At 37.5% G+C, this 12,967-nt stretch overlaps 1 protein-coding gene and 1 pseudogene across 1 annotated transcript in view; one reads left to right on the forward strand and one right to left on the reverse strand.

Moving 5' to 3' along the window:
- Positions 1 to 6,851: 6,851 nt before the first annotated feature.
- The window catches only part of LOC148941980 (E3 ubiquitin-protein ligase MYCBP2-like), a 97,544-nt gene continuing 91,428 nt past the window's right edge, over positions 6,852 to 12,967 (reverse strand). The window contains exons 5-6 of the mRNA XM_089103383.1: positions 7,854 to 8,127; positions 6,852 to 7,019 (exon numbers count right to left, since the gene is read on the reverse strand). Of these exons, the coding sequence (XP_088959509.1) occupies positions 6,904 to 7,019; positions 7,854 to 8,127 (390 nt within the window). The 3' untranslated portion in view covers positions 6,852 to 6,903. The remainder of the gene's footprint in view (positions 7,020 to 7,853; positions 8,128 to 12,967) is intronic.
- On the forward strand, positions 9,601 to 10,109 carry LOC148941981 (uncharacterized; annotated as a pseudogene).

Below are 12,967 nucleotides of genomic sequence, written 5' to 3' on the forward strand. Positions count from 1 at the left end.
AATGTAAGACTTAGAATATTTTTATGCTGTTGTGTCGTGACTTATCTTGTCACTGCTATATTCTGTCGATGTTTCAAAGTTCATTTCACGATTTTTTCACTGAAATGTAACACTTGGAATATTTTCGTAGCGTTGTGTCTTGTCAGCGTTATTGATGTTTCAAAGTTCAGTTTGGAATTTTTTTTCGTTGAAATGTAGGACTTGGAATATTTTTATACTGTTGTTTCATGGGTTACCTTGTCACTATTACATTCTGTCGATGTTTCAAAGTTCATTTTGGATTTTTTTCTCGAAATGTAAGACTTGGAATATTTTTGCACAGTTGTGTCTTCGTTCACCATATCAGTAATACATTCTGTTGATGTTTCAAAATTCATATTTATTACAATTTAAGATTGTATATTACTCATTGTTGGTATTATAGCTGGTGAGACCAAAATACAACCTGATAAGTCAATCCAATATTTCTGTATGCTGTTCAGTTACTTTGCGGTTATTAAAAAAAGTATTTAATTTTACGCTTATGTTTTTAAGATGATTTTAATTGTATACTGAAAGTTACTGATGTCACAACTGGTGTAAGACTATGGAAAGCTTTACAGATTAGTTTATTGTTGTCAGGCTACATGGCTTAGTTCCTGAGTGCCTAATCTGTTCTGCGTCCCATGTCACTGCGTCCACGACGGAACGCCCACCGCAAGGAGTGACCACCGCTCGGAGTGTCCATTCAAGGAGATTCCACGATAAGGAGTGTCCACTATACGGAGCGTCCAAAAAGTGGTAGTAAACCACATGCAGTAGTATATATTAGCTCAGCTTTGGCTTCAATAAGAGGGCTAGGTTTACGAGAAGGGGAATCTCACAGATACTGGACGTGTTACATTACAAGCATAAAACATATTTCCCAGAGAAAGTGACATATTTATTAGATTTTTGACTATGCTGAACAAAATGGCTATCTCAAAATTTTGATTCGGTGACTTTGGGAAAAATGAGCGTGGGAGGGGGCCAAGTTTCCCTCTAATTTTTTGGTCGCTTAAAAAGGGCAGTAAACTTTAATTTCCGTTCGAATGAGCCCTCTTATGATATTCTAGGACTAATAGATCGATCCGATGACCCCTGAAAAAAAAAAAAATAACACGCATCCGTGATCTTTCTTCTGGCAAAAAATACAAAATTCCATATTTTTGCAGATAGTAGCTTGAAACATTTACTTTAGGGTCTTCTGTTACGCTAAATCTGATGGTTTGATTTTCATTAGAATTCTGTCACTTTTTGGGGATGTTTCCCTTTTTTCGAAAATAAGGCAAATTTTTTCACACTCGTAACTTTTGATTGGTTAGACTAAATTGGATGAACTTATATATTTGAAATCAGCATAAAAATCTGATTTTTTTTTATGTATCTTCTGATATCAAAACTTTGTTTCTTAGAGTTTCGGTTACTATTGATCCGGGTCGCTCCTTACTTACAGTTCGTTACCACGAACTGTTTGATACAACATAAAAAGATACTTACTTTCATTGATTAAACTTATAGGAGGATCAGCTTGGCCAGCCTTTGCCATCCTTGTTGGAACTAGCTCATAACCTGGCATTATTGGCGAACTGGACGAATCATACATGGGTTATAGATGGAAAGCCTTACGACTTTAAACTAATTCATTCATTTAAACTGATCTTTATATCCGCAAACTAGCTGTTTACAGTCAACCAGAATTGAAATTGAGCATGGTATTTCATAATTTCCGGGATTTCCTTTCTGCCGTCCCCGACAAAGATGCCGATGCTAAAAACAATGGCACCCTTCCATTCCGTAGGACACAAGAACTTAAGCCTCCAAAAACAAGTACAAAGTAAGTAGATAAGTAGATTTAATATGTGGAAGTATAATGGTCCAAAAATAAATGTTCAACCACCAAAATAAGTAGAAGTGGAAACACTGAGACCTATGTCGAATCTTTGCTACGTTCCCTTAGCTATGGTTGAAAGTACTTCGTAAAAAAAATGTGGACACTCCGACTGTGGACTCTCAGTATAAGGACGCTAAATCGTGGACGCTCCGTGACAGCCTGTGATAAGTGGACGGTCCGTATAGTGAGCACTCAGTGCGGTGGGCGCTCCGAGCAGTGGGTGCTCCGTCGCGGACGCAGTGACACGGGGCGTTCCGGGGGTGGGCATTCATGAAGCAACCCAGGCTACATACTCACTTTTGACTCCAAAATCAATATACCTGTTTTTTACACTTGGCTTTTGTGTTTTCAGTAAAGCGCTAGTTTTCTGTAATCCTAGAAACATAGGGAAACATAAGTATAAGTTTGTTTATCTATATATATTAGATAGGCTGTGAAGTAACCATTTTTGTCCGTTTTAAGTTTCAACTTCGCTCTTTACTTCCCTCGGAAAAACTTTGTTTTTAATTAATATGTTACAGGTGACATTCTTCAAATATTATTCAATGATACGTCCATGGCTTCTACAGTTTCTGCAAAGATTTGGGCTTGTATTGTAATGCTACTTTTGTCATCGGCCAAATTGTCAATTTTATTTTCTTCGTCTCTGCAATTTAAGTAAAGATCCTTGAGTGGATCTTCACACTCCAAATCTATCGAGCTGCAAAAAAAATCTATAAATTGAAGGCACATCGGCCCACAATCGAAGATCTTTTTGTTTTTTGAATTTAAAGGCAAACATTTTTTAAATCGGAGCATTTATCAAGAAAAACGCTTGAAAATTTGCCCAAATATTTGTTTTCATCCTGTAAAGAAAAAAAAATGTAACTCCTGCTCTGACTATCAATGAAAATAAGCGTCAAGTACACACCAACCTCGTTAACCAAAAAAATCGAAATTTTGGCAGGAATCAAATAGCCTGGATTCGTAAAAGTTTTGTCAAAAGACCGTTTCCTTGTTCAACCCTCGTCCCTACGGAATTGATAATTTGTCAGAGCTCTATGGCGTGGGCATTCAGCTATCATATCCATTTACAATCATGAAATTTGACACTTTTACGAGACACAAGCGGATTGTCTTCCAAATCAAAATCCTTTGGGTTTTTGGGCACTGTTGCAGCGGCAGCTGCAACCTAGAAAAGAGCGAACCACAGTCCATAGTAACCGAAAGTTAAAAACGCGTTTTGAAAAAAACTACCTAGTGAAAGAAAATTGCTATGTAACACCGATTCAGGAATGGTAACTACTATTTCGATTTGTCTTATAAGTAAAAGTTTATTGCGAAAAAAATCTAAGGATATCTCACAAAAAAGCCTGAAACCCCTCGAAAAAGGCGTTAGATCAAAATGAAAATTTATCCATTGGTACCATTGGAATCAGAATGGTTGAAAACCTTTAATAGGGCAATAACAGTCCCCCTCCTTGCACAACAAGGAAAATGACTTTGTTGAATAAGTAGCACTGATCTGTCTCCTGTTTTTTCTTCTTTTTTTTCTAGCACGGCTAGGGAGTGACCAGAACAACATAGAGAGGTGTGTAATAGCTCATTCGAACGGAAACCAAATTTGCTAGCGCCCTTTTTAAGTGACCAAAAAGATTGGAGGGCAACTAGCCCCCCCCCCCTGAAGGTCTCCTCCCCCCAAAAATATCCAATCATAATTTTGACCTTTGAACTATGATGTTCAACATAGTTCAAAGGCCAGAATCTTTGGTTTTGGTGATGATATGACCCTCCATAGTCCCTGGGGAAAGGGCTGCACACTGGGGAAAGGGCTGCGCTACTTTTCTGTAATATTACAAACATAAGAAAATATCACATGTTTATTAATTTGCATTAGTTTCATTGATATCTGTTAGATAGGCTGTGGAGTAATAATTTTTGTTCGTTTTAAGTTTCAACTTCGCTCTTTACTTCCCTCGGAAAAACTTCGTTTTTTAAAATTATGTTTGTAATGGGCTATTTCTTCAGGCTGTTGTTTGCCTAGTGGAGGCGCCGCCACTGATCGTAAGGTGGCATATGGCACCAAAAAGGAACCTTGTTCTCATTCTTTGACCATAAAGATGGAATTTTAAGACTAGGTCGAAAAGAAAATCCACCTGGTTAAATAAGAAAGTCACAAAGAGTTTTAGCAATAAAGAAAATATTGAATTTAATGATAAATCTAAAGGTTATTGCTGTTCACTTAATAAAAACACTGTACATAATAAGCCAAAGCAAGGCCAAAGCAATAATGGGCATAATAAGCCAAAGCAAGGCCATTTTCCGCTTTTTTGTGAGACAATGATTTTGAATTCCTTAGAAAAACTTTTTTTGAGAACTAAATTGAATTCAAGACTTTTAAACGTGGTAAGACGTATTTATTATAAATCAGAGTAAAAAGGGTTTTAAAATGAGCTACTAGTCAAGCAGATATGGTTTAGTCCCAAACAATAGTGTCTGGACTCTTTAAATCTCCTCTTCTCTCAGCTAATTGTGATTGTGCTTCGACTTGTGCCGAGTGACAGCTCATTTGAAATGTCTCATCTGTCTGATGATATCACTCCACGTTTTGACATGGATAGGAATATTTTTGTCATTCTTCGACCTTATAGATGGAATTTTAAGACTAGGGCGATGAGAAAATCGCCCTGGTCAAATAAGAAAGTCACAAAGAGCTGTAGCAATGAAGAAAATATTGAATTTTCTGATAAATCCAAGGGCCATTGTTTTTAGTTAATAAAAACACTGTATAGGGCATATATTGCCAAAGCAAGGACATAAGGATTTTTGTAAGATAAGGATTTTGAATTTCTTAGAAAAACTTTATTTGGGAGCTAAATTGAATACAAATAGTATCGGACCCCTTAGAATCTCTTCTGCTCTGAAGTAATTGTGTTAAAGTATTTTTAATAGTTCTTTAGGTTATAGGATACAAAATTTAGCAACACTGTAGTCAATTTGAAAGATTGGGCGATCGGCGAAGGGTGTTTTCTTCAAAATTTGGCAACACTAAACATAGGGCGATGGGCTATTACTTCAGGCTGGTACTAAAACTTGCCAGAAGCAACCTGACAAGTTTCAGGTAAATGTTGAGGCCAATAAACAACACAAAACCAAACAGATTTGGCTTAGCATTGCACAGATAGATTAGATATTTTCCAAACAGTATAATAAATAGCGGGATACCGATAAGCCGACCTGAAATAGACTCGGGACACTTTAATGTTGAATCCTTTATATTAAGGAAAACTAAAAGCACCAATATCCATTTACGATAAAACCTTTGCATCCCCATAAATCAAAAAATTACCCGTGTAAACATAAAATGATCAGGGGTAAAAAGTTTAATAGCCTCGATTTCTGCTGAGGGACTTAAACTGAATTCGATGTCACTTAAAATACATTGTCAGCAATCTTAACGCAAAGTCAATTGACTCATTAACAGCCTGTACAAGGTACTAAAAACAACTTGCAAAAGGAAAATTATGGCATGACTCAGCATGAAAGCCATGGTTTATCTTTTGGATGATTTAAAAGTACGATATAGCAATTTCTACTATGTCTTTTTGTGGTTGATGTTTTTTGTATTGGCTTTTGACAAGGCTTGCTTCCAAATTAATATAACGATCATAACTACTACTACTACTACTAACAACTCACCACAGCATCAAGCCACCTGAGGCCAACACAGCTACGCACGCTCCTCCTTCACCCCAATCTATTCAATGCCTCCCTTTTCACACCCGCCCACGAAGTTCCCATTTCCTTAAAATCTTTCTTTATGACGTTCTCCCAACCCAGACGGGGACGAACTGCTTTCCGTTTAGCCATAGACAGTTGGCCGAAAAGAACAATCTTCGGCAATCTGTCATCCTTCATCCGCACAAGGTGCCCTAGCCACCTCAACTTTTCTTTCATGATGGCCCTAGAGAGCGGTATTGAACCACAATTTTCGTATAGCCTATTTTTTTAAACACGGTCAGTCAGCCGGGTACCCAGAACAATCCTTAAGCAATTTCTCTGGAAAACATTTTGCAAATCTTCATCCGCTTTTCGGAGCGTCCATGCTTCAGAGCCATATTTGACCACTGTCATCACAGTAGCTTCTAATATTCTAATCTTGGTTTGCAACTTATCTTCCTATTCTTCCCAACTTTTTTTTAACTGTGACAAAACATCTTGAGCCTTGGCTATTCTACTTTTAACATCTTTACTGCTCCCACCATCTTTACTAATAATACTACCAAGGTAAGTGAAGCTGCCCACCTGATCAACCTTTTCATTGCCCAACGTCACCTTTTCATCTTCACTTTTTCCTAGCCTTAGTGACTTAGTCTTCCTAACATTAATTTTTAAACCAATTTTAGCACCCTGAACTCGCAAAACCTCTAAAACTTCATTCAATTTGCTGTCACTTTCATCTAGGATGCTTAAATCATCAGCATAAGTTTTAGCTTCTTGAAACTTAAGATTATTCTACTGGAAGGTTTATATTTTCTGCACAAGTTTCTAGCATGCTATTTTTTCACAGTTCTTCGATTTTAGTTTTATTACACCATATGTCGATCATTTTGCAATCATTTATGACATTCAGCCTTATCCACCAACTGAATTGCATTTTAAACTTGCCCAGCAGCAATTTTTAAATGGAAAATACAGAAAAAAAAATTGTAGAAAATCGTCGAAATAAATTTTGTATTTTTAAGCAATTTCAGATCATTCTCGGAAAAACCTAAATGGTATCACAGTTTTGGCTGTTAAACGGAAGATCTGAACGTAATGAATCGAACAATATAAAGGTCTTGCTCATCTGATGCAGATTACAACTGTAGGCATATTGCAAAATCGCATGCTTCAGAGGAAACGAGTTAAAAGGCGATGATTAGTTTAGAAAAAAGTAAGAACAAATAATAAGGTTTATTGAAGCAAAAAAAGTGTTCTTAAAAATTATTACTAAAAGCATTGAATAAACATTAAAAAGTGTGGGCATTATGGCAAACCCCACATCCCAGAGCAAACTCCTCTCCAGTTGGCGGATGTTCGACACCTAATGGACAATGAACACCTTCAAGTTGCACTCCCTTTGGACCTGAAACAAATCTTAGTTAAAAGAAGAATTATCAAAGGATGTTAATGCGTTGGAAAGGATGTTAAAAAGCTAATTACATTCGCAAATTGTACTATGCAAACTTGTACTTAAACTGGAGTAAAATTCCCCTGAAAACATATGTAGTATATATGAGCCAAGAAGTGGTGGATTTTCTATTTTCCAGAGCATGCCAATTCAAAAAGAACATTTCTTTACATTAAGCAGCCGTCTCCGTTGGAACAATATGTTGGAGCTTAAATTGGACAAAATATGCGGCACTGTTTTCTTTTACTATTTCCAGTACTTAATTAGACTAACAAGCAATTTTCCTAACCCTATAAAGGCTATTAAGATCCCCGTAGTCGATTATGAAAAACAATAAATTCTGCTGCTATTGAAGAAAAAGGAATAAAAGCTTTGCTGAAAGTAATGGATTTCATTTTAATAGTATTCAGTGTTTTAATGATTGCCAAAATGTTGAATATTAAACAAAACCAAAAAGTCCACTATTTTAATTTACTAGTACTACTAATACTGGTGCTACTACTACTAGCAACTCACTGCAGTACCAAGCCGCTTGAGGCCAACACAGCTAAGCACAATCCTCCTCCATCCAACCCTATTAAAAACCCCCCTCTTTATACCCTCCCAAGAAGTTCCCATTTCCTTACGATATCTCACCCCATTTGAGGGCGACCTACGTTTTGGTTGGTCCTACTGTGAGTCGCTATTGTGGACAGATTTAATTGTTTTTTTTTTCATTTACTTCATTTACATTAATAATTTGATTATCGATGCAGCAAAAATTCCAAGTAAAACAAGAAATAGACCAACCTGCAGGGCAGTTCGGCAGAGATCCTTTAGGTATTTCTGTAATTCGACGCCAATCGTCATGACAAAGTTGACAAAAATGAGTATTTCCACCACAAAAGAAGATTGCAATCGAGCAACAATATCTGCATTTGTAAGCCAAATAGTCAGACCCGTGACCAGGGCATATTTGAGCACGAGCTACGTCGGAGCATCCACCACAAATGAGGTCATTTGGGTCAAAATCGTTATTAATTCCGGCTTCAGCTTCACACCTTGCTTCACCTCCAAAATACGCCTGAGAAAGAGTAAACCCAGTTAGCATAGGTTTTTGTTTGTTTACACTTCAAAACCAGGCAATTGGTCTTCAACAAATGAGCTTGAAAAAACTTTCCTGTGGTATAATTTAGACTTTCGTTACATTTTAGAGCGTTTCATCTCAACAGGCGCGAAACTCCAGCATTTTACGTACATTGTCCCGTACTTGGGACATCTCCATACTTGGGACAGGCTTAACATACAATGAAGTCATCTAGCAAAAAATCCCCAAATAATTGTAGGGAAGTATTTCTCTATCAGATGGCATCAGCAGAAGTTTGAATTTGACAGTAGCCGTTTTGTTCTTTTATGGAAGGATCAAAAATTTCAGGTAAGACATACAAATTTTTTTCTTTAGTTCCATGAACTGTCTTGGAAAATGCTAGATTTACAGTAATCATTTTCTGGCTCTGGTTTGTCGATTAGTAACTTTATGAACTATAATCAGTGTTTTTGATGTGTTTTTTGTCATAATTGTTGAAAAAAATTACATGATTGCAGTGACACATAAGGTTCTGTACTTGGGACTGTCCCAAGTACCAATACTTTGGACATGTACCATGCATGGCCGTAGGCATGGAGGGGACATTTGCCCCCTCCCCCTCTTTTATTCTGGACTTCCAGAAAAATTTTGCATTATATAGTCTCTCTCTCTCTCTCTCTCCCCCATATATTGTAAATACAAAATACTACAAGATCCTTTTTTTTTAGGCAAAGATGCATACAAAAAACCCCCAGTCGATGGAAATAACCTTAGGGATGCCATCACTGAAGTTGTGAAAAACAAAATGAGCATTCGAGATGCGGCAACTATCCATTACGTTTCCAAATCATCCCCTCAGAGGCATCATAGTCAGTACTTAAAGAACATCAAAAAAGATCCAAGTGCTGTGTTCGAATACAAGTCAAAATTCAGCATAAGAAGGTTTTTTCTGCTAACCAGGAAAACGAACTCCAAATTTACTTAATAGAAGCTTCTAAACTTCATTATGGTCTTGGCATTTCAGAGGATCGCAAGCTAGCCTATGAATATGCAAAAAGAAATAGATTGTCATATCCTTCGAGCTGGGAAGACAAGAAAAAAGCAGGAAAGAAGTGGTATTATGGCTTCAAGTCACGAAATCCAAGCCTTTCATTAAGAACGCCTGAAGCAACTAGCCTATCGAGGGCAACCAGTTTCAATCGCTACAATGTTGGGATCTTATTTTCAAAGCTTCGTGATGTCATGACCAGGCATGCCTTTCCTCCCCAAAATATTTGGAACAGGGCCGAGAGTGGCTTAACTACCGTGAAAAAGCCACATAATGTTGTTGCTGAGACAGGAGTCTGTCAAGTCAGAAGGGTGACTTCTGCTGAGAGGGGCCAGACCACGACCATTCTTGCTTGTGTTTCAGCAGCTGGCAACTCAATTCCACCAATACTTGTCTTTCCAAGGAAAAAGACGACACCAAGGATGACTCTAGGAGCTCCGCCTGGTACTGTTGCATGTGTTAGCGATAGTGGCTGGACTACTGCTTCTGTATTCCACAAGTTTCTGCTTCACATTATTGCCACTGTCCGACCAAGCCAAGACAAGCCACAGTTAATTATTATGGATAACCATGAGTCCCATTTATCAGTTGAAGCTATTCAGGCATCCAATAATAATCATGTAATCCTTTGACTTTGCCACCACACATGTCGCACAAACTGCAACCACTTGATCTTGGAGTGTTCTACTCTCTCAAATCCCATTACAACAAAGCAATTTTAAATTGGATGGTCAACAATCCAGGTATTCCAGTTTCTCTGTACGAAATTCTGCAGTTTCTTAATGTTACTTATCTACTTTCATTTGCTCCAAACAACATCACTTCAGGGTTTCGAGTAACAGGTATTTCCTCATTTAATGATGACATTTTTGTCGACGACGATTTTTTACCATCAGCTGTCACCGATAGACCACTGAGTAAGCCTGCGTAAGAACCCAGAGATGAAGACTTGCTATCCTCAGAATCAGAAGAGGAGGGTGAAGCCCCTAATGATTCAGGAATAACCTACACTTCAAACCAGAGTGTTTCGCCTGAGTAGAACCCTATCATGAGCTCGTGACCCCACACCATATATGGGCATAGAATACTGTCAGTACACCAAATAAGGGCATAGCCTCCCTAGGGAGAAAGATTGCGTAATGGGGTCAATGACCTCTTTTTCCAAGGTCGATTTATTTGATGTTTCTGTGTGTAATAGCTCCGGGGCGAAGGTTGCACATGCGCATTGAATTCTAACGGGAACAATGTTATTGATATAGGACTCGAAGGGGAAGTGAATTTCCGAGAACTTGATTGCGTAATCGATCGTGAATGTCATGGTGTCCAGAAATAGTATTTGTTGTTGTTGCTATCGAGCCAAAATGTTAAGAGTTTCCCGGAAACAGTTAGATCACGTGTTTCCTTCTCAGCCAATCAGCGAGTCGGATACATCCTCCTTCTCAGCCAATCAGAGGGCTGGTTACATATTAGCGGCGGTGGGAATATAAGGAACGGGTTTTTTGCTATAGTTTTATTAGCCTGGGAATAGAATTCAAAGGAGTGAGAAGAAGAAGAACAGTTTGACTTTACTTATTTGGATATATATTTGTGTGTGTTGACGATGGCGAGTGGAATGTTTGCACTATTAGAAGTTGATAGTGGAGTTGATGATAATGGTACAAGAGCAACAAACATTGCGGTGGAAATCACGAAAGGATCACGGCTTTGTCTGGAATGGGATGCAGTATATGCAAGATATGTGATATCCTTGAGCAAATTTAAAATGGAGGATCAATTATGTTTCGCCTCTAAAGTTGATATAACACATGTGAATAGACTTCAATGTGCTTTAAGTGCATTGGTGAAACATATTGAAGACAATAAACAGTATCGTTAATTGTACATGCTCTATATTATTGATGTTGTTGATCTTAATATTCAATAAAATTACTTCGAAATCGAAAATGTTCTCTTTCTCTTCTGGTTAGGGCTATCGAATCAGGGTCAGTCTAGAGTCAGCAGTCAGAGTGAAAGGACCGAAAAATGAATAAATTTGAGAAAGAGAGAACAAGATTAAATCTAATGTTTATGGAAAAACATTTCATTTTGGATGATGATGTTCTCGATTTATCTCTTAAACGCAGGATATTCTCTTGTCGGGGAACAATTGACAATATAATGAGGAGTGATTCTCCCCCATTGGACTATTGTATGAAGCTTTTACGATGTGACTCAAATGCTTATACTCAATTTATTGATATATTAATTGGAACAAGGCAGAATCATATTGTGGATATACTTTTGAAAATATTGCCAATGGATTCAATGTAGATGGCTCCTCCATCAAAAGAGGTAACATCACAGAGTTACTCCTCTCTCCCACCATTTACCTCTCTTTGAATTTATCGAACGAAGAGGATCAGTATAGTTTTAGCTGTGAGTGAGTCGAAATCGGAAACCAAAAAATTTTATCTATAAGTACCTTGTGTATGTACACTCTTGGCCGGTGGAATAAATGTGAGAATTGTCCAATTATTGATGACTATAGTGAAAAGTGTAAATTATGTAATCCTTGTAAATTACATAGAGGCTATGCAGTAAAAATTAAAGGATGTAATTCATGTCTTGAGGTGTGTGACTCTCATCCTAGAGGGCACCTGTGCTCCAATTGTCACTATGATAAATGTGATCAGTGGGAGAATACTTACCCCGCTATGATTGGAAAGAATCCCAAACGTGATTTTAGTTTATTTCTACGGGATTGGTATCGTCGTGGATTTAAATTATTCTGGGAAGAGGAATCTGGTCTAGGATTCAACTGTTGGTGTAACAAGACAATTTGGTTTCTACGTCATCGCTGTGATGACACCACCTACTATGACTATAAACCAAGTGATTTTTATTTGGCTGTGACGGAATGTGATTCACCAGTTGAAAACATTGTATGTGATATTGCTTCAAATAGACAGATTGAAACTCGTGAATTTCATAATATGAATGCAAATGGTATTATTGACTATACAAATATATATTACAAGAGTGGAGTCAAACTGTACTGTAGAAACTATGACCCTGACATTGCAGTCAATCAAGATAACAATATCCAGTGAATCCAAATGAGTTATCAGTATTAGTAGTTCGTGACAGTTGCCTATACATTGAATATGAATAAATCTAAAATGTAGATTTAAAGACATTGTTGTATATATATATATACGCATTTTATTAATAAACAAAGTCACAAACATTTTTTAAGCACTTTAATCTTAGGGCACTGAAATCAATGCTATATAGGTCTGAGAGGATATTTTCCACTAGAAAGTCGATCAGACGTGGATTGTCAACATAAATGTGGAGAAACTGCTTGTAAGTACATCCGCGACATCGGAACACAAAATATAGTAGTGCATGGAAGCCACAGCTTTTAGTCGTTAGATCCTGAACCCTCTTTCGATTTTGAATAATAGTTTTCCCACTGCTCTCAATATAGTTGCTGATGTGAGGTGCGTAGAATGTATAGGGTAGCCCAAGAGGATAAAAAAATTCAATCGTCTTCATTGTTTGAAAGATGCACAGCCAATGACCCGTCAGCACAGTCGACGGACTGCTATTAACAGTAATCAAGGTATTGTTGACACGTTGAATTTTTTCAAGAAATTCCGAGGGCAGACAATAGGATTTGTACTGGGACATGTAGGGATCCATATTAAATACATCGATTATTTGACTGGTGTTCATGGCGCCAAGTCTAGTAGAACACTGCCTTCGGGATGATTTCCCAATAGGTTTCATATTGATTTAGTGAGATTA

The sequence above is a fragment of the Artemia sp. Qi Xiang Cuo genome, chromosome 17, assembly GCF_049724085.1.
Source record: "Artemia sp. Qi Xiang Cuo chromosome 17, ASM4972408v1, whole genome shotgun sequence".
Classification (NCBI taxonomy): Eukaryota; Metazoa; Arthropoda; class Branchiopoda; order Anostraca; family Artemiidae; genus Artemia; species Artemia sp. Qi Xiang Cuo.